The sequence below is a fragment of the Rattus norvegicus genome, chromosome 11 (assembly GCF_036323735.1).
Source record: "Rattus norvegicus strain BN/NHsdMcwi chromosome 11, GRCr8, whole genome shotgun sequence".
NCBI lineage: Eukaryota > Metazoa > Chordata > Mammalia > Rodentia > Muridae > Rattus > Rattus norvegicus.
Genome location: NC_086029.1, coordinates 78,998,114 through 79,026,001, shown reverse-complemented (window position 1 = coordinate 79,026,001; position 27,888 = coordinate 78,998,114). Strand labels below are relative to the sequence as shown.

General features: G+C 50.1%; 1 protein-coding gene across 3 annotated transcripts in view; it reads left to right on the top strand.

Moving 5' to 3' along the window:
- Positions 1-27,888, top strand: part of Adcy5 (adenylate cyclase 5) — a 146,483-nt gene that overhangs the window by 97,342 nt on the left and 21,253 nt on the right. For all 3 annotated transcript variants that reach the window (NM_022600.2, XM_039088613.2, XM_017598068.3), the window contains exons 4-10: positions 14,851-14,962; positions 16,414-16,541; positions 18,416-18,574; positions 19,666-19,807; positions 21,934-22,074; positions 26,227-26,249; positions 26,933-27,077. In NM_022600.2, the coding sequence (NP_072122.2) occupies positions 14,851-14,962; positions 16,414-16,541; positions 18,416-18,574; positions 19,666-19,807; positions 21,934-22,074; positions 26,227-26,249; positions 26,933-27,077 (850 nt within the window). The remainder of the gene's footprint in view (positions 1-14,850; positions 14,963-16,413; positions 16,542-18,415; positions 18,575-19,665; positions 19,808-21,933; positions 22,075-26,226; positions 26,250-26,932; positions 27,078-27,888) is intronic.

Genomic DNA, 27,888 nt, shown 5'->3' with positions numbered 1-27,888 from the left:
CACCATACACGGGTGCTTCGATTGGGGGATCCCTTTAGCTATTCATGTTCCGTACCAGGCAGAGCCAAAATGGCCAGAAATCAGCACGGTCTTCCAGGCGGACGACTGTCTGGCTGAGGTGCAGTGGATGCTACGGTGTGACTGATGGCCAAAGAGCCCCGTAAGGTAGTAAGGCACACACCTCTGCCTGTCCATGGTGTCTTCCTGGGTGCTTTCCTGTGGAGGTCGTCATCCCCACTATACAGGGGTTCAGGAGACTAAGGCCCAGAGATTTATGATTTACTCTTTATCAATGCTATGCAGCTGGCTACAGGAACGCTTGTCCCCAGAAAGCATTCAGACTTCTTGACTTAGAATACATGTCTCGATACCAAGGTAGACCTTTGGACAAGGTCTCTGAGAGGAAGCTTTGGAAAGTCCTTGGGGGGAAAGGGACCCAGAGGATATTCTCTCTCTCTCTCTCTCTCTCTCTCTCTCTCTCTCTCTCTCTCTCTCTCTCTCTTTGTGTGTGTGTGTGTGTGGTGTGTGGTGTGTAACAGTATATCCTTAGTGTGTCCACCCATATGATTGAAGAGTTCTTAGACTCTCCAATGATCTCTGGTCTCGACCTAGGCACAAGAGGCTTGAGTTTCAGGTGGGAAGGTTGTTCCTCAGTGGCCTCAACATGTCAGAGCTGGGTCCTGAGCCCCTCTCTCCATCCTGTCTTCATACTCTCACCAACCCTGACATTGTCCCCGGCAGGGGACAAAGGTGTGTTCTTTCGCTGCTCAGAGATCAGCAGAGGTTCTGGTAGCTTCCTCTGTTGTCCACACAGATAATCCAGGGAAGACAAACCAAACCCTGCTCTGAGAAACGTGGCACAGGTGCATAGCCTCAGCCCTGCAGCAAAAAGGTTTGCTCAAGGGCGTATCCCGCGTGCTCAGTTCACAGCGATAATCTCAAGGGATGCATCAGGTACCCTTGTGAAGACCCTGCGGTGACCTCACATCATCCAAAGAAAACTCACAGGGCTATCTCAGTATCGAGTCGGCCCCGGTCACACTGGATGTTTCTATCTAGGAAAAGCCAGTTCGATGGCAGCAATCAGCAAAGTGATGGGAGGGGAGGAAAGACGAAGACATTGTGATGCTCAAGGGAACTGAATCTTAAGTCCTCTGAGAGGGATAATCTATGGCACACACCAGAGATTAGGGTTCCGTGATCATATAAACTTCCTGCTAGGGTCCCCTCCTTAGGTCCTAGCCCAGATGCAGCCTTTGAGAGAGGCACATGCTCACTCTAGCCCCAGATTTGGAGAGGGAGTTTGGATTGAATAGTAATGGTGGACATCACAGTTTAAAAACACATGGGGGGAGGGGTTGGGGATTTAGCTCAGTGGTAGAGCCCTTGCCTAGGAAGCGCAAGGCCCTGGGTTCGGTCCCCAGCTCCGGAAAAAAAAGAACCAAAAAAAAAAAAAAAAAAGAAAAAAAAACACATGGGGGTGGGGGTGGAGGATGGAGAGGTGGCTCAGTGGTTAAGAGCACCGACTGCTCTTCCAGAGGTCCTGAGTTCAATTCCCAGCAACCACATGGTGGCTCACAACCATCTGTAATGAGATCTGATGCCCTCTTCTGGTGTGTCTGAAGACAGCAACAGTGTACTCAAATAAAATAAGTAAATCTTTAAAAAAAAATACACATGGGGCCTGGGCTCATGGAGAAGCCTTGGAGTGCAGAGGTGAGGCCTGGGTCCTGGGGTTAAAAAAAAAAAAATCTCTGTTATGTATGGACCGTGTGAGCAAGGCATCGAGCCACTCCGAACCTCCATTTCCTGCTGCTCATGGAGGAGTAATGGTATCTGCTTACTGCGGTTTAAGAGTCTGTGGAACAATGGGGAGACAGCACTTAGCAGTTCTGTGCTTGGCAGCCAGGAGCGGGCGATGATGGTGGCTGTTTTTTTTTTTTTTTTTTTTGGATTGTTATTCCACTCATAATCAGAGGAAGGCCTGGGGTTCTTAGCTGGAGAAGCAAAGGGTGATGAGTCACATTCTTCAATCCTCTGCGGAGTTGTAATATTTAGAGGGGTGATGGCACGCTGCTCTCTGCCACAACCGAGAGCAAGGCCACAAAGAAAGTAAATCAACCCCAGCACATACGGCTCCTGGGGCACCAGCAGGAACTGACCGGGAAGCTTAGATTGCTTCAGTTCTGGGCTACCACCGGCTGTGGCATGAGATCCCAGATCCCTCTCCTGTCTGAAGAGTGTTGACAGAAGGGCTGTGTCAGCCCCTGTGGTTGGCATCTCAGATAGGGTTTCTATTCCTGCCCGGACATCAGGCCTCAGAGGGTTGAGAACCACTGGTTCTCGACCTTTCTAATACTGTGAACCTTTAATGCAGTTCCTCAAGTTGTGGTGACCCCCAGCCATAGCGTGATTTCTGTTGCCACTTCATGACTGTAATTTCACTACTATTATGAGTAGTGATGTAAACGTCTGTGGTTTCCCAACTGGTCTTAGGTGACTCCTGTGAAAGGGTCATTTGCTCTCCATAGGGGTTGTAACCCACAGGTTGAAAACTACTGGGCTCGAGGAAAAGGGTACAGACATCCTGGGTCACTCTTACCAGGAGGTCACACTGTGGAGTGACTGCGTGGAGCAGAATGGCACACGTGCCAGCCCTGTCAGTCAGCTGTGGGATTGTGTGTGGGTTACCTGACTGGAGCCTTGTTTTCTTGTTTGTAACCCCGGGGGTGGACGTGTGTGTCCATTCATCTGTTTAATGTAGGCGTTACCTCTGCCCTCATCTGTGGAGTCTCGAGCTGCACTCCAAGATGTACTAGTGACAGGGAGCATGGCTTGGAGCTAAGGGACACCATCCCTGGAGGCATATGAAGGTATACGCTGTTTCTGGAGATACTTGAGGTTAAGTTACACGCCGTCTCTGGTAGTGACTTCGAGTGTCTTAGTTAGGGTTTCTGTTGCTGTGAACTGACACTATGACCAAGGCAACTCTCATAAGGGGATGTTTCACTGGGGTTGGTTTACAGGTTCAGAGGTTCAGTCGATTAGCAACAGGGTGGGAAACATGGCAGCATCCAGGCAGACTGGTGCTGGAGAGATATGAGAGTTCTGCATCCACATTGGTAGGCAGCGGGTAGAGAGTGAGACATTTGGCCTGACTTGAGCATCTGAAACCTCAAGCCTACCCCCAGTGACACACTTTCCCCCAACAAGGCCACACCTCCTAATAGTGCCACTCCCTATGGGCTGATGGGGCCTGTTTTCATTCAACCCACCACAGTACCAAATGGAGACCTTTAAAGTCACATGTCTGGAAAGTCCCCAACCCCCAGCCTGCCTAGTAGTCTACTGACGGCTGTGGAAACTACCAGGCTAGCTTCAAGATAAAGTGGTAATCCACCACACCAAAGGTCATAGGGCAGAGAATGCCAGAGAGCCCTGAATTCCATGGTGGTCCCTCTGCATGAGGGTGACCCCACCCCATGACCCCTGTAACTCATACTGGAGTTACTTAGGTTTTAAAGGTGTTAGGTAATAGAATGAGCTAGGGCCACTCCAGACTCTTCCTTGTAGGAAGGGACAAAGGCCTCCGCCCCTAGAGGGTGTGGACCCTTCCTGGGAAGTATATTCTTTCCAAGGTAGCCTGTCTTTGTTTCAGTCCCCATCCTTGCCTCCCCATGTCTGTGACGTTTCACGTGGGATGCTGAATTTGAGCCTCACGGACTCATTCATTTCCTGGTAGCCTCGGACCCCGGAGTTTTGGCAGGAGTCCAGCAGAGGGGCTGCCTATGCTGGGCTGAGGTCGTATAACCTCTTCCTACATGACATGGTGGTGCCTCCATGTCTCTTCCTTCCTCCCGTCCCTCTCTTGCCAATCCCTTCCCCCTTGAAGGTTATCTTCTCTCCTGTCTTCTTCAAGGACATGGCTGCATTCCCCAGGTTGCTGTAGCGTCTGGCTCAGCCACCGTGGTGTGGCTCTGAATCATAATGATCATGGGCCATGTCTGAGATGGATACCCACGGGTGGAGTGTGCCTTCTAGGGGGAGAGTGCGGAAAGTGCTGGTCTCCAGTCCTCAGCCATGTTGACATGTGAACTGTGGGCATCTCAAACCTGATGCTACAAGTGTTCCCAACTCCATTCCTTATCAGTTATGACTGCGGATGGTCTTTGCCTTGTAAGCATTTACTGAAAACCTACTATGTGCTGGGTGCTGCTATGTAGGGCGAACTATTAGGGAATGTCCAGTCCCCGAGAGACCATAAGAGCTGAGCAGATGACTGCGGGGGCAGTGACTTGGCAACTCATTCAGTTCTGTTGTGTTAAAATGTGTACAGAATAAGGGGTTAAAGATGGCTCGGCTGTCAAGAGCTTGATGCTCTCATGGAAAAGCTGGAGTTTGGTTCCTAGCACCCATATCTGGCAGCTCCCAACATCCTGTAACTTCAGCTCCAGGAATCCAGAATTCTCTTCTGGCCTCTATGGACAACTACGTGCTCGTGTACATACCCACACATAGAAATACACACATAGATATGAATCTTTTAAAAACATGGATCCAGCGTAAGACCTATCACGGTTAAGACCTGTCCTTGTGAGGACAAGTAGCATTAGCTACATCCAGTGTTGACGGCCACCCCATGTCTAGAGCCACAGTTCCCAGGCTGAAACTGGGGGGCCATTTAACACATCCCTGTGCCCCCAATCCCCGCTCTGGAAACTGCCTTTCTTCTTTCTGTCCTTATCAGTTGGGTTATTCTAGCTATGTCATGTAAGCAGACTCAAACAGAATCTGTGCTTTTGACGACTGGCTCGGCTCACCCAGGGCAACATTCTCACGGTCCAACCAGTCTGAGGCGTTTGTCAAGATTTCCTCCTTTGGCCAGACCGAGTAATATTCCATTCACTGATGGAATTCTGCCTCTCCTTTCCTCATCTGATGCCTCCTGGGCTGTTTCCACCCTTTACGGGTTTAAATGCTGCTGCTGCTGTGTGTGTGAATGGTTACCGTTCACACCTCTGCTTTCAATTTATTCTGGGTATACGCCCAGAAGTGGGGCTGCTGGTTCCTATGGTAAACTGGTATGATTTTTTCTGTGTGAGGGACCCCAAATAGGTTTCCTCACTCCAGCCTTCCTGACAGCACCTGCTCAAGGGCTCAAGGGCTCTGGCCTCTTTTCACCTGGGGTTCACTAAAGGCCTCCATTTGTGTCGGGACACAGCATGAAGGCCAGCAGAAAACAGAACCAACAATCAGCTAGGTCTTAGCTTTGGGCTCTGCAAAGCAAGGCTCTGGCAAGCCAGGGAAGAGAAAGACAGAGTGGAGAGAGGCACTGACGGTGGAGCATGCCCAGTTGTGTTTCTGAGACAAGTTCAAATAGGTGTGACCTGTGGGTCGGATCCTACTAAGAACTCCGACATGGGGATTATTCTGAGTGGGCTAAGTAAAGACATGGTGAAGAGAAGTGGGTAAGAATCAGGTTCTAGGAGCAAAAAGGGTGATTTACTCTTGGCCTTTCAAACATAAACGTTTTATTATATAGAGGATTGTGTTTTGTAGTGAAATTGGAAAATGTAGGTGGGGTGGAGAAGAAAAGCAAGTCACACCAATCTGGTTGCTGGTTGCTGGGCCTTGTCTCAGCCTCTCTCCTCTAAGAGGCATTTCCCTGAGCCTGTCATACCCCTGGAAGATGTCCACAGATTCCACTGGGTTCTGTTATATGGGGGTGGGGGTTAGGGGGTGGCCTGGAATCTGCAGGAGGCCCGAGGGCTAGCTAGCAAAGTGGGTTGCAGGATATGCCTTGATCTGAGGTACCCTGACTTCTCTTGGACTCTACTTAGTGAGGGGATGTCTCTGCCCCTGCCAGGGTGGAGAGGCTATGGCCATGTGGGGTAGATTCTCCCCCTGATGGCATTGTACACAGTAGTCCTGTCATTGGTCATCTTCCCTTTCCTGTCCAACCTGGGCCTCAGGTAGTTCTGACTGAGGCCGGACTCCTCTGCCCCAGTGGATATGAAAGATTCACTGCTCTTCTTTACCTGACAAGGCCACGAACCCAAGTGTCTCTCCAGGCTGGGTGATTTGGAATAGATGTGGCAGGGGATAGCTCTGTTGGACATAAGAAATGGCATCCTGCACAGGAGGCCTTCTGTCTATACATAGTGGGAACGCCCCACGGTGCTTCTGGATCCAGTGCTATCAGTGTCTTAAGAGGTAGGCTAAGACTTTACATCACTTCTGTCTTGACTGGGTGGGCTAGTGGGTGCAGTTCCCTGCTAGCCACCTAGTCCTAAGTGCCCAGTGGTGCTGCCTTGTGTATAGGAGCTGGGTCAGATGTTACAACTCAGTTCATAGGTCTCTTGGCAGTAAGAGGGGACAAGCATAAGGAAATGCCTGTGGAGGGCCTGTGGCGGTAATTGATGACTTTCCCCACACTTGTAGAATGTGGGCTAGCTAGGTAGTGACAGAGGATAGATCATCAGTGAAGTACTCCCCATGTGGGCCGGCTCCCAGTGTCTAACCACTCTAAGGACCCGCTAGTATGGCCAAGAGGAACTCTCGAATGATCTGATGTATGAGCTAACGTCTTTCTGCTTGTCTGGGCCTGGTGCTGGGTTGTAAAAGTGGCTTTAGAATCCCCAGTGATATGGCCAGGAAACTTAGGCCCCAGAGCAGGTAGTCTGTGTTAAGGAGACCCTATGAAACACAGCAGGCTCTGTAAGCGACCATTATAAAACGAACTCCTCCCACAAAACAACCCTAGAGAAAATAGGCTTTGCTTCTCAAAGGGTGGACATGTATACAAATATTGGTTTCTACAGATTGGCCAGAGGTTTGGGGGTAAGAGCTGGGGCCTCGGAGAGCTTGTATAAGATTCTCCCAACCCAGGCTAGAAGTCCTGCTTGGCATGGCTCCTGGGGTGGCTGTGGGTAACCCCACCTTCCCCTCTGAGAGAGCCTCAGAGAAGACTCCCAGCAGCTAGAGAGAGCTCAGGTTTCTAAGCCTCCCTGGTGATAACCGCACTGTCTTCTGGTCTTGGGAACCGCATCCCACTGATTCTGTGAGGGCTGCTGGGGACAGACCCTAAGTGTCATAGGCTCCTCTCTGAGGTGGCATGCCATGATCCCAGGAGACCCCGTGAGGCAGAAGGAGGGCTTGGGATATGTTCTCTCGCTTGCTCTCAAGTCACGAGTGTTCTCTTCCTCTCAATACATCAGCATCAGGCATTGCTGTGGCTTGAACTGTGTCTCCCTAGAAGAGAAACTGAAGTGTTGACCCCCAGAACTTGTGAATGTGACCTCCTTATCTAAAATATTGCTTTCCATGATTTAGATTATCTAGGGCCAGCCATATGCAAGAAGGAGGGGGGGGTGGTAAGTGGCACAGTAAGGAATTGAGAGAGAGAGAGAGAGAGAGAGAGAGAGCACATTTATATACCTCTTGCTACAGAATGTTGTTACATTGTCCCGTTTTTATCACTGACCTCTTACTATGTCTTAAGTCATAAGTCACCTGTGTCTGTGTGCATGATAAAAGCACAGACTTGGTGTCATCTATGACCCCCGGTGTGCATTAAAGGGTTTGGAACAGATCCCCACAGGTAAGAAGCTCTACGATAGGAGCTTCACAGAGCCTATATAGCTTCAGATTAGCTCGTACTTGTCATAGAAGTAAGACTCATATCGATATGAGGGAGGAAGGGCTGTGTGACAACACACACTGAAGGAAAAGATGTGGACAGCGCAGCCTCTGACATAGGAATGTCAAAGGTTGACAGCCACCCCAGAGGAAGCACACGTCTCGGGGGAGCACGACTCTGGCTCCTCCAGCGCCCCCGACTTCAGACTTCAGGTCCTAGAACTACAGGAGCATGCATCTCTCTGGCAGTTACGAGATGGCAGTCCTTTAAACTAATGTGCACCTGTGTTTTAGGAGTTATTGCCCGGGTTTGGGGGTGGGGGTCAAGCTGAGAGCAAAGCAGACAGACAGGTGGCGGGATCCTGTGGAGAAGGTGCTATTTAAACCAGAGCAGTGACTCCTCTCTCGCTGTCTCTTGCTGCATAGTGGAATATTGGAGCCACCAGAGAAGCCCCAAATACAATAGAACAACAGTAAAACAATCACCACAGAAGAGCCTCGCCCCTGATGGATTAACTTGGAATCCCCAGGGCTGGCACTCTGAGGCCTCTCCACAGGAAAGCTCCCTAGGGGATCCCAAGGGACACCAGCCCAGGATCCGTGGCAGTAAGAGCAGTGATGAAGAAAAGAGCTCGCACAGCTGGCAGGGGCTTCTGTGGGTGGCCAGAGGCTTGTCCCCTGTGGGTGACTCAGTGATCTTTGGTTTGAAGAAGCCTTAAGGTCACACAGCTTTGCCTCATGCTTCTGGAGCTAGCCTCTTCCTCATTCTCTCTTCTGCTCCGCCTACAGCTGGGGTCGCCTGGCCCCGTGGTAGTCCTGTGGGGCAAGGGGGTTTTCTCTCCTACTCTAGGGTTTCAGAGGCATAGTCCAGGTGGACCCGCCAGTCAGTGTGGTGCCTGGCAAATTTAAAATTAAAAGAAGATGACAGCTTAAGCAGAGAGGCTCACCACTTCCTTGGCTTATGTCCTACTGATCTTGACCCTTGCTATTGGTATTGTTCTAGGAAAAAAAAAATCCAGAATAAGAATGTAACCAATGTTTTTATAGAGATTAAGAAGCCTTCCTTCTTCCTACCTGAGAAACAGTGAAGAGAGGATGAGGAGGCAGAATACTGCCTTCTAGCACCTTCACGCAGCCTCCCTCTTGGCAGCGACCCCACCCACAGGCAGGAAAAGTACCAGAGTTTGTGAGACCCCATTCATCCCTAATCCACAACCAAGGCAACCATGGGGCAGCCTTCTCTCCTTATCCACACCTCTCTCCTTATCCTCTCTCATCTGTGGCCTGCCTTATCCCTCTCCCTCCCTCTGACCATTATTCTGCGGTCACTGCAGTGGCCTAGATTGGAACTGGGGGGCTGGGGGAGCCCAGACAAATGCTGTTGGCTGCTCCCATGGTTTTGGGCCGGGGATAACCTGTCCCGAACCCCAGGATGCCTTTCCTGGTAGCTCAGCCTGCTACCGTGTGCCCTGACAGTTTGCTCTATGGGTGTGTGAGCAACTGTGGGACATGTCCCTCACAGCCGTTTACCGAGGCACCTCAGGATGCTGTTATTCTCTGAGTGACGGGGCTGACAGACCACAGAACAGGGGCACTCTCGGAGAGGGCTTGCCTGCGTGGCCTTGGGCTGGTGAGTCAATATTTCTGTGCTTGAATTTCCTTCTCTTAAAAGCGAGTGCTAACCTCATAGGCTGGAGGCTGGAATGAATGTACGTAGGAGCGTAAAGGGATATATTAATATATAGTGTATTATCTTACTTTGTGCTGCTGGGGATAGAATCTAGGGCCTCAGGTGCCAGGAAAGCTCCCACAGCTTCAATGTATTTACAATATTGTTTTTAAAAACATATATTATTAAGTTAGTTAAATTAATAAATACGGTAACAAAATAATAAATAAAATATTTATTATAGGAAGGGAAGGAAAATGCAAGCCAGAGCCTTTACTGTGCTTCCTCGGGAAGGGAAGTGATGTGGGGTGAAGTTGATTGGCCAGTTTGCATAATTCCAGGGGTCCTGGAGCGTGGGAGTTACCCCAAGATGCCCCTTAGCTGTCAGGTAACGGGAGTCTGCAAGGGTGGGGAGACTCTCACCTGGTTAGTCTGGGTGTAAGAAGTACATACTGAGGTAAGCTGTTCGCTGTCTCTGGGACTTGACTAGCCCTGAGAGTGTCAGAAAAGCCACAGAGAGCATCACAATGAAAGATGTGCTTTATTTAACAGTTGGATCAGTTGGAGGATGACGTGAGGGCTCCTTGAGGTGATGTGGGTATGGTTCTCGGCCTGCAGGTGATTGTCGCACCCTACATCCCTTTTAAAATAGGTCTAAAAGCGGAACTCTGTACCCTGTTAATAGTCACAACATTCATGCTCGGTTAATAAAAAGATGGGCTGGAGAGATAGATCAGTCGTGAAGTCTGTTCAAGAATGGGGCCTGAGTTTGGATCCCAAGTTCCCCTGCAAAAATTCTGGACTAAACAATCTACTCCTGCAATCAAGAGCCATCGACCAAAGGTGCTTGGCCCTGCTGGCCAGCCAGTCTGGCCAATCGGCAAGCTCCGAGTTCAGTGAGAAGCCCCATCTCAAAACTAAGATGACGAATGACAGAGGAATATACCCGTTACACGCACGCCCCACCCATGTGCGCATATACACGAACCCATATGGATAAACATGTACATACGTATTCTCACATACCAGTAAACATTTTTATTACAAATAAGTAACTAAATGGAGAGAAACTTGAAGCAATCCCACTAAAATCGGGGACTAGACAAGGCTGTCCACTCTCTCCCTACTTATTCAATATGGTACTCGGAAGTCCTAGCCAGAGCAATCAGGCAGTGAAAGGAGGTCAAAGGGATACAGATTGGAAGGGAAGAAACCAAAATATCACTATTTGCAGATGATATGATAATATATTTAAGCGACCCCAAAAGTTCCACCAGAGAACTACTTAACTTGACAAACAACTTCAGCAAAGTGTCAGGGTATAAAATCAACTCAAACAAATCAGTAGCCTCCCTCTACTCAAAAGATAAACAGAATGAGAAAGAAATTAGGGAAATGACACTCTTCACAATAGTCCCAAATAAAATAAAATATCTTGGCGTGACTTTAACCAAGCAAGTGAAAGATCTGTATGATAAGAATTTCAAGCCTCTGAAGAAAGAAATTGAGGAAGATCTCAGGAGATGGAAAGATCTCCCATGCTCATGGATTGGCAGGATTAATATAGTAAAGATGGCCATTTTGCCAAAAGCAATCTACAGATTCAATGTAATTCCCATCAAAATTCCTACTCAATTCTTTATAGAGATAGAAAGAGCAATTTGCAAATTCATTTGGAATAACAAAAAACCCAGGATAGTGAAAACTATACTCAACAATAAAAGAACTTCTGGGGGAATCACCATCCCTAACTTCAAGCAGTATTACAGAGCAATAGTGATAAAAACTGTATGGTATTGGTACAGAGACAGGCATGTAGATCAGTGGAACAGAATTGAAGATCCAGAAATGAACACACACACACACATAGCCACTTGATCTTTGACAAAGGAGCTAAAACCATCCAATGGAAAAAAGATAGCATTTTCAGCAAATGGTGCTGATTCAACTGGAGGTCAACATGTAGAAGAATGCAGATCGATCCATGCTTATCGCCCTGTACAAAGCTTAAGTCCAAGTGGATCAAGGACCTCCACATCAAACCAGATACACTCAAACTAATAGAAGAAAAAGTGGGGAAGAGTCTCGAATACATGGGTACTGGGGGAAATTTCCTGAATAAAACACCAATGGCTTATGCTCTAAGATCAAGAATCGACAAATGGGACCTCATAAAACTGAAAAGCTTCTGTAAGGCAAAGGACACTGTCATTAGGGCAAAATGGCAACTAACAGATTGGGAAAAGATCTTTACCAATCCTACATCTGATAGAGGACTAATATACAAAATATACAAAGAACTCAAGAAGCTAGACTCCAGAGAGCTAAATCACCCTATTAAAAATGGGGTACAGAGCTAAACAAAACATTCTCAGCTGAGGATTATCGAATGGCCAAAAAGCACCTAAAGAAATGTTCAACATCCTTAGTCATCAGGGAAATGCAAATCAAAACAACCCTGAGATTCCACCTCACACCAGTCAGAATGGCTAAGATAAAAAACTCAGGTGAAAGCAGATGCTGGCGAGGATGTGGAGAAAGAGGAACACTCCTCCATTGTTGGTGGGATTGCAAGCTGGTACAACCACTCTGGAAATCAATTTGGCAGTTCCTCAGAAAATTGGACATTCCACTACCTGAGGACCCAGCTTATACCTCTCCTGGGCATATACCCAAAAGATGCTCCAACATACAACAAAGACACATGCTCCACTATGTTCATAGCAGCCTTATTTATAATAGCCAGAAGCTGGAAAGAACCCAGATGCCCTTCAACAGAGGAATGGATTAAAAAAATGTGGTACATCTACACAATGGAATACTACTCACCTATCAAAAACAATGACTTCATGAAATTCGTAGCCAAATAGAATGAACTAGAAAATATCATCCTGAGTTACTCAATCACAGAAAAACACACTTGGTATGCACTCATTGATAAGTGAATATTAGCCCAAAAGCTCAAATTACCCAAGATGCAATCCACAGACCACATGAAGCTCAAGAAGAAGGATGACCAAAATGTGGATGCTCCCACTCCTTCTTAAAAGGGGGAAAATATTCATAGGAGGGGATATGGAAGCAAAGTTTAGAGCAGTGACTGAAGGAACAGCCATTCAGAGCCTGCCCCACATGTGACCCATATATATATATATACAGCCACCAAAACTAGATTAGATTGATGAAGCTAAAAAATGCATGCTGAAAGGGACGGGATGTAGATCTCTCCTGAGAGACACATCCACAGCATGTCCAATACAGAGGTCAATGCTAGCAGCAAACCACCGAACTGAGAATAGGATCCCCTTGGGGGGAATTAGAGGAAGGATTGAAAGAGTTGAAGGAGCTTTCAACCCCATAAGAACAACAATGCCAACCCAGAGCTTCCAGGGACTAAACCACTACTGAAAGACTATACATGGACTGACCCAGGGCTCCAGCTGCATATGTAGCAGAGAATAGCCTTGTTGGGCACCAGTGGGAGGGGAAGCACTTGGTCTTGCCAAGGTTGAACCCCCAGTGCAGGGGAATATGGGGGAGGGCAACAAGGGGGGATGTATAAGGGGAATACCCATATAGGGGAGGGGGAGGGGAGGGAATGGAGGCTTATGGACAGGAAACCGGGAAGGGGAATAACCTTTGAAATGTAAGTAAAGAAATATATAATAAATAATTTAAAAAATTACAAATAAGTAAATAAAAGGCATGCTCAATACACCAATAGACATTGGAATAAAATTATAAAATATATTTAGCTATACATTCATAATTTTGAAGTCTGTAGGTGTTAAAGCCTCAGGAAGGCATGTTGGGGAGAGTGCAAACTTGGAGGTTGGGTCTACTACAGTCTACTATGGCCTACTATGCAGTCTCTACCTCTCCTCTGAGGCCTGGGTCCTGGTGTGAGAGCTACTAGGCTCTAGGGGGCTGAGGGAGATGGTGTGGCTCAGAGCTTTTCTACAAGATTCATATTGGTCTATAACAGAACATTCTTGTATCCCTCTTAAGAAAGCAGACATGTGGGGGCCCTTAGACACTGTGGTTTTGAAGGAAAAGAGAGATTTTCAAACCAAAGGACAGGGGCAACAAGAATGGGCACGGGCCACAGCTGGCGGGTGTGGCTGATGGCATCCTGGATGGTGAGGCTAGAGGCCCCAGCAGGAGAAGCTGGGGACTTCCAGGTGATGGGAGGGGCTGGTATTTACCTCTGTCCTTCCCTGCCCTTCTCTCTGTCTGTCCCTTCTAAAGGACTCCCCTGAGTGGCAGGCTTGAGGTTGGCTTGAGACTGGGAAGTGAAAGGTCTCTAGGGTTCTGTTCTGGGTCATACTTCCCAGAGCAATATGTAAAAGTTCCTCATACCCAGACTCCCGTGGGTAGGGGCAGGCCTGCAAGGTGACTGGGGGAGAGGGGAGGGACGAGGGTAGGGAGGCAAGAGATGACTCTCACAAAGTTCACACTCTCTGCCTCCCATTCTCCTGCCTGGAAGTGAGGTCAGAGTGAAAGTTCAGGACAGGATCAGGGCTTCCCCAGGTAGTAGGCAAGGCCTGTGCCTTGGCTCCCTAACCAGCAGCCATTTGGAGTCCTTTCCTGGTTGGTTTTTGATAACTTGACACAAACCTATACATATCTGGGAAGAGAAAAATGCCTTCACGAGATTGGCCTATAGGCGAGTCTGTGGGGCATTTTCTTTTTTTTTCTTTTTTCTTTTTTTTTTTTTTGTTCTTTTTTTCGGAGCTGGGGACTGAACCCAGGGCCTTGCGCTTCCTAGGCAAGCGCTCTACCACTGAGCTAAATCCCCAACCCCGGGGCATTTTCTTAATTAATATTTCATATGGGAGGGACTGGGGCTGGCCCATCATGGGTGGTATTGCCTCTGAGTCATGGGTGGTGCCACCCCTGAGTAGGTGTCCTGAGCTGTCTAGTAAACAAGGCGAGAGTAAGTAGCTTTCTTTCCTGGCCCCTGCTTCAGTTCCTGCCTCAGGTTCCTGCCCTGAATTCTCACACTCAGTGACAGAGGATGGGTGTAAGAAGAAATTTCTTCCCCAAGTTGCTTTTGGTCCTGGTGTTTTAGCTTGGCAATAGAAACCCTAACTATGACAAGTCCCCCAGGACTCTTATAGCCTGTAAGCCATCCTAGAGCCTGAGGCACTCCCAAGGTCCATAGATACATACCCCATGTTTCTCCCTCACAGAGGCCTGTCTTTGTCTAGGCTTCTGTGACAGGTACCCCACTGGGTGACTTGTAAACAACTCTCTCCCACTTCTGGAGGCCGGAAACCTGAGTCCACAGTGCCAACATGGCTGGGCTCCAGTGAGATCCATCTCCAGCCCTTTCTTACAACCTCATGGCAGCGAAGCCAGGAGGCAAGCTCTCCTGTTCTTCCTTCTTGTGAGCCACTGATCTAGTCACAAGGGCCCCACCCTCACAGGCTAATCATCTCCCCAGGGCTCCTAACACCCTTACAATGGACACTAGGATTTACTGTATGGATGTGGTGGACACAGGCACCCGGCCTATAGCAAGTCTTTTTCCTGTTTCCCAGCATCCTGTTTGCTGACATCGAAGGCTTCACTAGCCTGGCATCCCAGTGTACTGCCCAAGAACTGGTCATGACCCTCAACGAGCTCTTCGCCCGCTTTGACAAGTTGGCTGCGGTGAGTCACCTTGAGTGAGGGCCAGAGGGCAGCCTGGACTAGGCTATTGGGGTTGAGGACGCTGATCTAGGTTTTTACCCTGTTTCGTGAAGACTTGGTGTGGGGCATCTGTGGAAGGCGGAGAAATCAGTCAGGCGGCAGAGTGTGTCTTCATGACCCACACCATCTCTGCAATGATGTTGGAGACATCACCCCTGACTGTGAGGGAGTGTGTGAAGGGCAATCTCCATGCCTGCCTGCAGGGCATTGCGCCCAACCGTGCAGCAAAATCTATTTGCCTGGGTGCATCAGGCACTGCACGTCTGCGTTCCTGAGGAGGTTGGCTGAAGGGATGGGATCTGAATCTCCACCTCACCTGTAAGCAGGTGGAGGCTTCCAGAGAGAGGGTTCGCCAGCACTTGGACAAAAATGGAAGTGACTCCTCACAGCTAGGAGTGGCAGCCAAGACCCTCACTCTCTGCTTTCACTCATTCTTGTCCAGACTGAGCCTTTGTGGGGCCTGCCATGTACGTAGTCACTTACTACAGTGTCCAACCCCTGGCACTGTGTATAGACAGAATGTGGACAAGTGACTGATGTGATCGGGGACTTTCTGGGGCCTCTAAGGGTACGAGATGGTAGTTTCCCATCCCAGATGTGGACGGATTGTCTTCTGAGTGTTGGGTCGACCTCACGGGCACCTGTCTTCCATTGTCCCAGCCTCATGGAGTAGCAAGGAGTCAGACTCAAGCATCTGGTGTAACCGATAATAATGGTCGGCCATCTTGCTCCCAGTTGGGCGTTGGTGTTGACCCGCCTCCCTGCCCTTGTGGCTCCTGCCTCAAAGCAGTGGTGGCAGCAGCAGGTGATGAGCTCTGGCGGCTTCTTGGCGCTCACAGTGTTTGCTGGCATAGCAGAACATTCCCTTTGATAAACGTGTCAGGCAGGCTGAGGGTCATGTGTGTTTTTGGCTCAAGCTCGTGTCTGCCTGCTTCAGTTTTTTGTTTGTTTGTTTGTTTGGTTGGTTTGGTTTTTTTTTGTTTTTGTTTTTTGGGGGTTTTTTTTGTTTTGTTTTGTTTTTTTAATAAGAAGGGTCAAAACTGTTGATAGAATTGCAAGTCAGGAGTCTGCTTCTGGGGTAAGGAGTGGGACCTGAGACGCTTACCTAAACAAGAAGGAAGAGAAAGGGGAGGGGAGGAGGAGGGAGGGGAGGGGGGGGGAAGGGAGGAAATAAAGAGCTCCTAGTCGGTGCTGCCTCCTTAAGGGCTGCAGTACTTGTCTCCTAGTCATTACCCTCCCTGTCTCGCCTCTCCTAATGCGACTGTGACCAGTCCCTGCCCTGGCACAGGAGCTGCGCCCACTTCTCTAGAAAGCAGTTTACTCCAAGCATGAGTGACTCTCTGTTTCTCATTTCTTTCCCTCCCACTCTCTTGCCCACCAGTTTGGATTTTTAAAACTAATTTGCTTTCCAGGAGAATCACTGCTTACGGATTAAGATCCTCGGGGATTGTTACTACTGTGTCTCGGGGCTGCCTGAAGCCAGAGCTGACCACGCCCACTGCTGCGTAGAGATGGGAATGGACATGATCGAGGCCATCTCGTAAGTGCCTTCCTCTGGGCTTTATTCCCCCCCCCCCCAGGGAACCCAGCCACCCTCTGTAGTAATTGATGGAAGCAGGGAAAGAATGGGTGTACCCAGTGCCCCCAGCTAGGCTGCCGGCTAGTTCTATACCTCACCTTTCACCTCTGCTCCGGGGTTCCTTTCCTTCCCTGGTGGGCAGCTTACCTGAAGGAGGCAGGAACAAGTGAGGCACAAAGTGAAGGAGAGTAGGCAGGAGGGGCTGCACTTAAACCGATGATGGCTTGTCCTCTAAAACCTCACCGCTTCTCACAAACCCATACCTGATGTAAAAACACAAGCTCCACTTCCTAGGTACGAGAAGAAGGCTCTTCTTCTTCTGGGCTAAGGAGCTCTCTAGGGATTCAATGGCAGATGATGTCAACTTCCTGTGAGCAAAAGCAGAAAGAGCCTGGGTCTGCGAGCTAGGCTCTGGATCAGGGAAAGTATTCGGTTACTTTGTACTTTGGAAATAGTCTGAATGGTTACAAAGTAAAGCATGGTAAGGTCAGAGGTCAGAGTGGCCAGCCAGGAAGGTGGTTAGGGCCTTTGATACAGTTGCGTCTACCCAACTGTCCCCTGCATGACTGGGCTACACAGTCACATCCTGAAGCACAGTCAACTCTAGGCGGGAAGGCCTGGCTGCTCTGAGAGCCTGTGTGTCTGGACACACAGGTAAGAGGCTCAGCCCTTGCAGAGAGAAGCGGATCCCACCGAGGGGATTGAAAACGCATCAGGAAGCTCTGGAGCAAAGGGAAACAACAGAAAGCGCTGTCATTGTCCTCAAGCGATGTTCTCGGGCATCTCTGGGCAGAAGGGATTGCTCCAGTGAGGGTGGGATTTGATCCCAGGGCAAGGAAAAGAGGAGTCCCCAGTCTTTCCTGCTGTTAGACAGAGTGGAGGGCAGGTGGCCTGACAGGTGGGATTAGGGGTGAGCCAAGTGGAGGTGGGCCCACCCCCTGCCCCGCCCCACCCTGCCCCGCCCACTGGACCAAGTTGGACTTGCCAGTCTCACAGCTTGCTAAGTCAGGGAAGGCTGGTTTCTAAAAAGTGACAACTGTGTATTGACCCTTTCCAACTCCTGAATGTTTTTCTGCAGACCCTAGCAGACTGTGAAATGGGTGCAGAACTCTTCCTCTTCTGCTCCTGAGCTCAGCATGGGAGATTATAAAGGGCCCACCCTATGTATGGGGACTCTTATGTACTTGGAGCTGTGGCTGGGACCACGATGTCCTGTAGTTCAAAGAGCACCTGAGTTCTCTGCACTTTCCCAGACTCACCTCCTACGTCCTCCTACAGCCACCGCCCCCACCCCTATCAGGAAACCCCTGTAACCATCCTTCTCTAGTGTCCTGCTAACCTTGAAAGACAAGCCACTATCCAGTCAATCAACACTGGGGAGAACCATCCAGTCTACCTTGCCCAGTCTACTTTGCCTCTGGGTATTGTATGATTAGGGTTCGGGGTGATTACTCTCCCCCATGGGCTCAAGATAGCACTACAGTCTATTTGCAGTTCTCTGAACAGTCAGACTGACAGTGGCAGTGCTAATGGAGGTAGCTGGGTGGATAGGGATGGGGGATGGGATGGGGCACACTTGGCTTAACGTGTAGCACCCTGCCACCTTGTGGCCAAGACAGAAACAGCACTTCCCTGGTTAACCTGAACATGCCCAGCGAACCCCTGCTGCCAGACCATTGGGTTGACTGGTTTAGGATGGATCCAAGAGAAATGCGTCTTTGACCCCCTGCACCTCCCAACTCCCCTTTCACCCCAGTCCCTCCTTCCAGCCTCACCCGTGCTCTGTATGCCTAGCCCCTGACCCTCTCCCAGCCTTACCCCTGCTTCGTCCCCAGGTTGGTCCGGGAGGTGACAGGGGTGAACGTGAACATGCGTGTGGGAATTCACAGCGGGAGAGTACACTGCGGTGTCCTTGGCCTCAGAAAGTGGCAATTCGACGTGTGGTCTAACGATGTCACACTGGCCAACCACATGGAAGCTGGCGGCAAGGCAGGGTGAGTGGGGGCTAGGGAGGTGCAGGTAGAGGCTCAAAGTTTCACTCTGACTCATTCTCACCCTGGAGAGGCTGTCATGATGTGGGATTGGAGGCAGCAGGAGGAGGAGCAGGCACACTGGGGGAGGGGGTGCAGATGGGATTAGAGTGTGTGCGTGTGTGCGCGTGCGTGCGTGCGTGCGTGCGTGCTCACACAGGAAGGGAATGGAGGGGGGCTGTGAGTATAGCTTAACCATAAAGTGATTGCCTAACATACATAGGATCCTGGAAGGAAGGAAGGAGGCAGGCAGGCAGGAAGCAAGCAAGCAGGAAAGTGCGAATCACCACACTTTATGTATGAGCTGTAGAGAATATTGTCTCAACCGTCCAAGCCTTCGACCAGATCCGATGTGATAAAACTGTGGCCTGTGAACTGTGATAGAGAGCTATTTCAGAGGAGAGAGACCAGTAACCTAAGGACTCTGAAAGTGCCAGCTGGGGTAGATCCCTGGGCAGAAAGGTCAGGCAAGAGACCAGTGGGCAGGGATGACACAGATGTGGGAAGACACGGTGGACAGAAGTAGCTCAGATAGTTTTTTATGGGCAGCCAGGAAAAGCAGCCAGTGGCTAAGAGGGACCTGGATGTAGTGGCAGGAAGTATTGGTGGCTTCTGAGCAAGAATGAGGTTTGTGGGGCTGGAGAGATGGCTCAGAGGTTAAAAGCACTGGCTGCTCTTCCAAAGATCCGGAGTTCAACTCCCAGCAACCACATGGTGGCTCACAACCATCTGTAATGTGATCTGGTGCCCTCTTCTGGCCTTCAGGCACACATGCAGGCAGAACGCTGTATACAAAATAAATAAATTTTAAAAAGAATGAGGTTTGTGAGATCAGAGGCATGTTCCTTGGGTAGGCTGCCAAAGGCTCACTCATTGGTGAGGCAGGAGAGGGTCTGGGTGCTGTGGGTGCACACTGGAAATGACCCGGGAGTGTCATATTGATCACATGTAAGGTGGGGTATCATTGGAACCAGGGCTGGGGCCTCGAGGTTTGAATGACATCAGGGCAGGACTTCAGTTCTCAGCTCCCGCTTTCTGCCCTTCCCCCACTGTAGCCGCATCCACATCACCAAGGCCACACTCAACTACCTGAACGGGGACTATGAGGTGGAGCCAGGCTGTGGTGGTGAGCGCAATGCCTACCTCAAGGAGCACAGCATCGAGACCTTCCTCATCCTGCGCTGTACCCAGAAGCGGGTAGGTGGGCCAGGGCCCAAGGGGCAGGGAGCCTCAGTCTTTTGGATGGGAACCGTTCCTTGGCCTGTTCTCTCCTTCTCTCCTTTCCCTGAGGGAAGTTATTAGTTCCCCAGTGTTGTTGGGGTGGAGATTTGCACTCCACTTCGGTTGATTAAAAACCCACCACAGGCCTCAGATCAGTGAGCAGGGAAGGATGCTTCCAGGGGTGCGGGATGGAGGTGAGCTTCTGAGGAGTCTCTCCTCTGCCTCTTTTCTCCTCTCTCCTCCTCTCTTCTCTGGTTCGCTGTCAATTCTCACTCACTCCTTGCTTTTTCTCACTCCCTCTGGTGAATGTATTTGCTGATGCCTGCTTCTACCGGCATCAATGTGTGTCTGTTTGCTTTGAAAATTTTACAGCACATACATTTGCTTTCTGTGCATTGTGCAGATATAGGTATGTGAGAGAGTGCACGGCATGGCATGTGTGTGAAGGTCAGAGGACAGCTTGGAGGACTCGGTTCTCCCCCTTTCACCTCGTAGCTCCTGAGGGCTGAACTCCAGCTGTCAGGCTTGGCGGCAAGCCCCTTTACCGGCTGAGCCATTTGCTGGCCCCTACGTCTTTGTTCCTTGAAACTGGCTGCCTTTTCACTTTCTGGTTTCTTTCTTCTTTCCTCTGTCTCAGCCCACATCTGCCAAAGGATAAGACTAAATTATTAGCAGGCCTCAGTTCTATTTTTAATAGTGTTGTATTCTGTGTTCTTAATTTTTAAAGCGAATGGGCATTTTCTGTTTCTCCCTACATCGGAGCGCCGTGCCGTGCCCTCCCGCTGAGTTTATCTGGTGGCCAGTGTTAAGGAGTTAGTGCGAAAGCAAAACTGTTTGATATAAGCACAGTCCAGAGAAGCCTGGATGGAGGTAGTCTGTTTGTGAGGAGAGGCAGGGCAGGGAGGACAGTGCCCATTCATCTGGAGGGGGAGAGCAGGAGGACACCTTGACCTGTACCTAAAAAGGGGGTCCTGGCTGATCAGATAATCAAGCAGTGGCAGCAGTGGCAGCAGAGAGAGGGTGTCCAGGAGAGCCGCACTTTAGGGCAATCTCCTAAACGCATGCTTGTTCACTGCCGGAGTTTGAATGAACTGAGGTCCTCTCAGGCCCTCCCAGGATTCCTCCTCCCAGTCCCTGTGGAATAGGCCGCTAGCCTTCATCCCGCCTTCCTCCCATGAGCCCTCCGGGTCTTGGTTCCTCCAGTTGACAACTAGTACAGAAGGCATGAAGGAGAGGCAGATTAAAGGGGTGACAGCCCAGTCCCTGGAAGTGTGACCTGAAGAAGGTTAAATGTCCCCCTAAGTCCTATGTCAAACATCTGCTTCTGGTACCCATTTGGAATAACAGAAAGACAGATGCTTAAAGAGTGTTCATCCATGGGTAGCTGGCTGAGTCTCTGCGTACCTACAGCCCTGCAGTCACTGACTTTTCCTAACTCTGTGGCAGGTGTTTGAGAGCTGCTTTTGGAGCAGAGAGACCCTAGAAGATGTCAATACTGGAGTCTAGGGCCCCTCTCCCTCCATCAGGCTCTAAATGCCTTCAGCCCAGGTTCTACCCACTCATGAGGCTATAAGCAGAGTCCTAATAGATGTTGAATCTCATATTCCAGTGAGCAGACCCTGCCAGGGACGGAGCCCATGGTACAAGCTGGTCTGGTTACCTGGGAGACTAGAGAGGAAGATCCATCCTCCCGTAGCATACCCCTCCCCCTCCCGTTAGAGGAAGGGTAGGCTTCATGATGCAGACTGTGGCACATCTGTTAGGACTTCAGGGGCTCAGCCTTCAGTGGCAGTCAGAGGAGAAGGTCAGGATACTGGGATTGAAAGGTTCCAAGACAGAATCTTGTGATCAGACTCGTAGGGAGCACTTCTTGCAAGCCATAGGCGTCTCCGACACCTATTTCTTTCTCATGAGACCAGCTCTTACAATTACCTGTGCCAAGCACCCCAGACTTTGGGGGAGCAGGTTTCAGAGCTGTGCAAAGGCAACAGTTTCTCACCCTGCCTGGCCTGATTCTTGTTCCTGAGAAGAGTGAGGTTATGCACACTGGGGTTCTCCCAATACCACTGCCCACACATCGAGGTGTTTCTGTTGCTCTTCAGAAAGAAGAGAAGGCCATGATCGCCAAGATGAACCGCCAGAGAACCAACTCCATTGGACACAATCCGCCTCACTGGGGAGCTGAGCGCCCCTTCTACAACCACTTGGGTGGCAACCAGGTGTCCAAGGAGATGAAGAGGATGGTGAGTTTCTGGTAGCAGGCTCTGGTGGGGCTGGGGATGAAGGCTGTCCCTGAACCCGAAGGGAATCTAGAAGGGAGGGAAGTAGGGGTCACCCTGATACCCAACCCTGGACCAGTTCTGGTCCTTGATTCCTGCTGTCCCATGGCTTGGGGACATGGCAACAGTACCCTTCCCTTCCTCCTGCAGAGTTTGCTGATTCAGGTTGCTCAGACTCAACATGCCACTAGGGCCTCCAAAAGCCTCAGTAGTGACTGCTGAGACACCATGGAGCAGGGTGGCACTGGCCTCCTGGGCCCTTCCAACCCTTATTGTGTTCCCCTAGCAATGGAAGTGCATTCCTTATTTCAGCTGCCCAGAGACCATTCCAGTGCTTTTTGGCAAGTGCCTGGTGATGGCCCTATTTGCTTCTATGCTGAGACATTACCCTGTCCCCACAAATGCCAACCCTTAACAGGAGTGTCAGACCGTAGGTCGTATAGCCACTCAAGGTACCTTGTCTCCTTGTGGGACACGTACCCCTAGCTAACCCCAAATATAATGTAGGATGTGGTGCTGATTCATAGAGAAAAAGGGATCACCAGAAGCTGAGTGGCAATGGTAATACTGTCACTTTCTGCCCAGACCTTAGCTCCCACTCCTGGGGACACTGCTCAGGTCAGGAGGGAGGGATAACGAGGCTCAAGGCTATGGCAGAGTTGTGATCACTGTAATTTGGAGCAGGCTGCTGGCAGTAATGACCCGGGTGTACAGATCAGAGTAGGTTCAGATAGAACCAATGGGATGAGACAGACCCATGGGACTAAAGCAGACAAGAGTCAGTGGCCTGAAGGGAGGGACAGATTGGGACTAACAAGTGGTAGAGGACACATGTACAGTAAAAGTGAGAGAGTCTAGACCTCCATTAAAAACTTGTGCACTGCTAGAAGACAGGAGAGGCCTGCAGGAACCTCCAAGGGCCTTCCAGAAAGCAAAGATCAGGTGTTTACCCTCCCTGATGCTTGCTGCCTTGCTTTTTAATAATTTCCCATCGATTCTGACTCAGAGCCCACAAACAAAGCTTTGGGGTGTTTGTTTTTTTAATTATTTATTTTAGGTCTATGAGTACACTGTAGCTGTCTTCAGACACACCAAAAGAGGGCATCAGAGCCACCATGTGGTTGCTGGGAATTGAATTCAGGACCTCTGGAAGAGCAATCAGTGCTCTTAACCACTGAGCCATCTCTCCAGCTTGCTTTGGGGCATTTATTTGTGTGTGTGTGTGTGTGTGTGTGTGTGTGTGTGTGTGTGTTTGTGTGTGTGTGTGTGTGTGTGTGTGTGTGTGTGTGTGTGTGTTTGTGGTTTTTTTAGGGGAGGGGAGGGGAAGGACAGACAGATGGATGGGAATCTGGAGTAGGAAGAGATAACAAGAGAAGGGACTTAGGTAGGTACAGAGGAAGATGGTAATAACCTGCAGGCAGGACAGTAGCTTGGTGGGAATCCACAGTCTCTGATGTCCTGGAGGTGATTTTTCAGTGACATCGGAATAACCTGCATCCTGAGTGATCTCCTAGGCAGTCTGGGCTGTGAGCACTTCTCCAATGGGTGCATTCATCACTTCAGGACAAGGCGCTCTGGAAGAATTAGCAGTAGGGGCTGCACTGGAAGGGACATCTCCAGAGGAGGCCGCTCTGCAGGGGAGGCTCCTGGGTGTTAATTGCTTCACACAGCAGGGGAGGAAGACTGTGCAGAGCAAGGTGCCCATGCTGACTGGCACAGTGTTCCCTGAGGACAGTGGCATCAAAGCTTCTTCTCACCAGCCCCGCTTGTCCTGTGAGGAGTCTGGGCTGGGGGTGGAGACAGTGCCAGCAGCCATCCTGGCAGCTGTTGGCTTTGGCATTAAGTTTCCCAGAAATGTTTGGGGAAGATGGGAAAAGAGCACTTTTACCTGTTCTGGCACATGGGTGAGTTAAAAAAAAAAAAACCAAAACAACAACAATAAAAACAACAACAAACACACACACACACACACACACACACACAAACACACACACAAACACACACACACACACACACACACACACACAAAACAACCCCAAAACAAAATTAAAACAAAAAACAAAAACAGCATTGAAAAGTACACACCCAAACCCAGCCCACTGAAGGTGGCCAGTTTGGACTCAATGAAGCAGTACCAGCAAGTAGAAAGGTACTAATCTGTGGTCAGCAGGTTTGTTCGTTGGAATCTTTATCGAGCTTTTCCTCAGCTTTGCAAACGCTGTGCTGAGTTGGGCTTTTGTGCTTGAGTGCACACCTTGCCAAGGCTTTAAAGTTGTGTGTTAATAAACAGCTGACAGGGAGAAGTGTGTGGACTGAGCTTGTGTGATTAAGCCAAGGACACTGCTTGCCCTGCTGGGACCAGCAGGCTGAGCAAGGTGGAGTGACGCTGCCTTAGTACGGGTAAGCGTGGAGAGTGGAGTGTACCCAGTTCACTAGACTGAGGTTTAGGTGCACAGGTGGGTGGGTGGGTGGATGGATGCTTGGTGGGTCAAAGTGCTAGAGGCCATTTAGGTCTGTGCTACACCGTGAGCCACAGCCCAGCCCCGGCCTGTTCTCAATGGCCATGCTGAGCTGTCTGATTGATAACAATGTCTTCTGTCTACCCTTTTGTCAATGTACGCTACCTTCAGTGGATCCTGCACGGCTATGCCAACAAGGCGTCCCCCAGTGCTCAAATTCTCTTCTCAGAACAGGAAAGGAAGTGTGTCCTCCACAGAGGCTAAAAGAAAGGCATGCCAGGGTATTTTCAATCTGTAGAGATAGGCTTGCATACATACAGTGCCACTGCTCCCAGGTGTATAGTTAGCTTGTTGCTGGCTCATGGGATGGAACTCCGTGGCCTGGAGCCTCACAGCAGCATCTTGCAGACGGCTTGCCTGTCCATCTCCGCTCTGGCTGTGCTGAGCTCATTGAGGGGTCATGAGAACACAAGTATGGGCCCAACCGCAGGCAAGGCACTCAGCGGCGTGACACCCACTTCTACAGCTGGGAGACAAGCACGAGATAGGGCGGTCCTACAGTCTAAAGAGAGGGTGGGGTGATTCTCAGGATCTGACTGGTCTAGCCAGACACCTGACTGATTGGCAGGCCATTAGACTAGGTATAGACACCTGGGTGCAGCACAAAGTGACAGCAAGGGACCCCCTAGAGGCTGCTGAGATCCTAGGAGCCTTCCTTAGCATGGGACTGCCATGGCTATTCAGGACCAGTTCATGAGGAAGTCCTTTATGGGGGCCCCAAGCCATGAAGTGTGAATGAATTCATTTCATTCATTTAGAATGAAGTGAGGTGAGATCTGTTTGGACTTCTAGTTCACTCAGCACTTGCTGAACTCCCCATTTGCTAAGTAGTGCTCCCCACGAGGTGCTCCTCTGTGTCTGCTCTGGCAGTGTATGCTTCACAGGTCTAGAGCTTCTTGTCACCCATCACAGGAACCTCCCTACCCCCAGTCCTACTATGGTGGTCAGACCCTGATAGTTTGTCTTTAGTGACTACCTCTAAGGCAGGCTGTGCGGTTGACGTCTGTCTTAAGGGTCTTAACCTCTCCTTGGGCTTGCAGACTTGAACCACAGAAAGGTACTCAGACCCTGCAGGTGCCAGCCATATGGGTTCCTTCCCTCCTAAATCCGGTCAGCAACAGCCTTTCAAGAACACATTGGTTCCCAGATAGCACATAAGTGGTTGTAGGTAACCAGAACTGAGCCGTTTGGGGTGGGAAGCTTCCAGTTTCCTGGAGGTTTTATTCGATCAGTGTGTGTGCACGCATGTGTGCACACATGGGTTGGCACGTGTTGGCACGTGTAAAGTTCTGAGCATCTCAGCAGTTTCTCTCCAAGCCAAGTTCCAGGAGGAAGGAGGGAAGGTCCGAGAAACATAAGGAGTCGTGGTGGGGAGATGAAGGTTGCCTGGCACCTAGCATAGAGCCTGTGCCATCAGAAGGACCCCGCTATGTTCACCAGGGGAAGGGAGGAGGGAGCCGTACTTCTGTTTATCTCAGAGGTCAATAGCAGAGGGCCATGACATGCCCACCTTGCTGGACTCCATGGCTGCCTAGGCTTGTGTGTGCTGCTAGCTCTATGGTCTCATGTCCTCTGTTCCTCTTTCCTTCTCTTTTAGGGCTTTGAGGACCCCAAGGACAAGTGAGTAGTGTGCCCATTTTTTTCTCCTTCCCCCTTGGCTCATTCACATGACAGACTGGTTTAAACAGCAGCCCAGGAGGCTGTACTTCCCCGCCCCCCCACCCCATGGCTCCCTTAGGGAAATGCAGACCTGAGCACTTACATCGGGCCCTGAATGTGCCCAGTATCTGGAGGGAACATCCTCTTCCTCCTCTTGTGCTTCCCAGTTCTTACAAGTGCCAGAAATTGTACTCAAAGAACAGGTTCTACCTTGAGAAATTAGGTTTTTAAATTCAGCACCATAAGCATGTTTCCCAAGGGAGTCCTACTCCTGGTTCAAGTGGCAGATGGACCACAGTCCCTGTGGGAGGATTCCCACCCACCAGTCCTAGCCTTAGCTCCAGGAAGAGGAGGCAGCTGCAGAGTAAAGAAAGAAGCTTACCTGTCGGAATAACAATAACATCTTCAGTAATAATCTACATTGCCAGCAAGGTCCTCTGGGCTTTGGGGACCTTCCTGTTATATGCAGTTATTAAGAACGCAGCCTGGCATCAGTCCCTGCTGCCTCGTCCTAAGTGAGAGCTCCCTGGGGATCTGCCAGGTGTCTCTGGTCAGTCTAGATGGCATGCAGAGCTATCTGTATGATATCTGTATGACAGCCTCTGTGCGTGTCAGCTTGCCCCTGTCTGCCTCTGGCTTTCCAGGAATGCCCAGGAAAGTGCCAACCCTGAGGATGAAGTGGACGAGTTTCTGGGTCGAGCCATCGATGCCAGGAGTATTGACAGACTGCGATCCGAACACGTCCGAAAGTTCCTCTTGACCTTTAGGGAGCCCGACTTAGAGAAGAAGGTATGGTACCAAGAGAGGGGACCCTGGCAGAACCAAGGCAAAGGCGTAGGGAGCAGCCCACACTCCTCTCTCCTCCAGTGTCTTAATCTGTGATGCCGCACCATAGAACCCCAGGAGATGGGTTCAGGGGAGACTTTCATAGTTGGAAGGAATACATCTCATCACTGCTGTGCCTCAGTTTCCTTATCTGGAGTTATTTAGCAGACCAACATCAGGATCAGGGTGAGGAACAACTGAGTTCTGACTGTATTATACACATGCAATGGTGTCTACCATACAGGGGGTAAATTGTAAATGGTGTGCCCATAATAATTGGTATAGCCATCAAGACACCCGGTGTCTTGGGGCTCATCATGCCCTCCAGGTGCTGCTTTGGAAGGACCATGGGAGTTCCTTGTTCCACCTTAGATTGTGATTGAAGAGCCCAGCGGGCCATACACTGAAGTGGTGTCAGAGCCACCAGGCACCTCCCTTTTTGTCCTGTGTGTTGTTATACCACCCCCTTCCCCCATCAGCCACTGCCAGCATTAGGTGTGCCAGCATTAGCATTAGCAAAGCCAAGCTATGGCAAGTGGACCTGATGGGTGTGTCCCCTTTCAAGGTGAGCATGCCAGAATTTATGTGGCTACTTGATGTCATGGGAGGAGGTGAGACTGGGGGTTGGGACCTTGAATAAGTCACTGGAACTCCCCCAAGAAAGGGAAGGTGACTGCTTCCTGGAAGTAGAAACCAAAGCAGTCTGGGGCCACTTTTATGCCCTGTGCCCACTCAGTGCCCTATGAGAGTGGTGATGGTCTGCAGCTGTGACTGT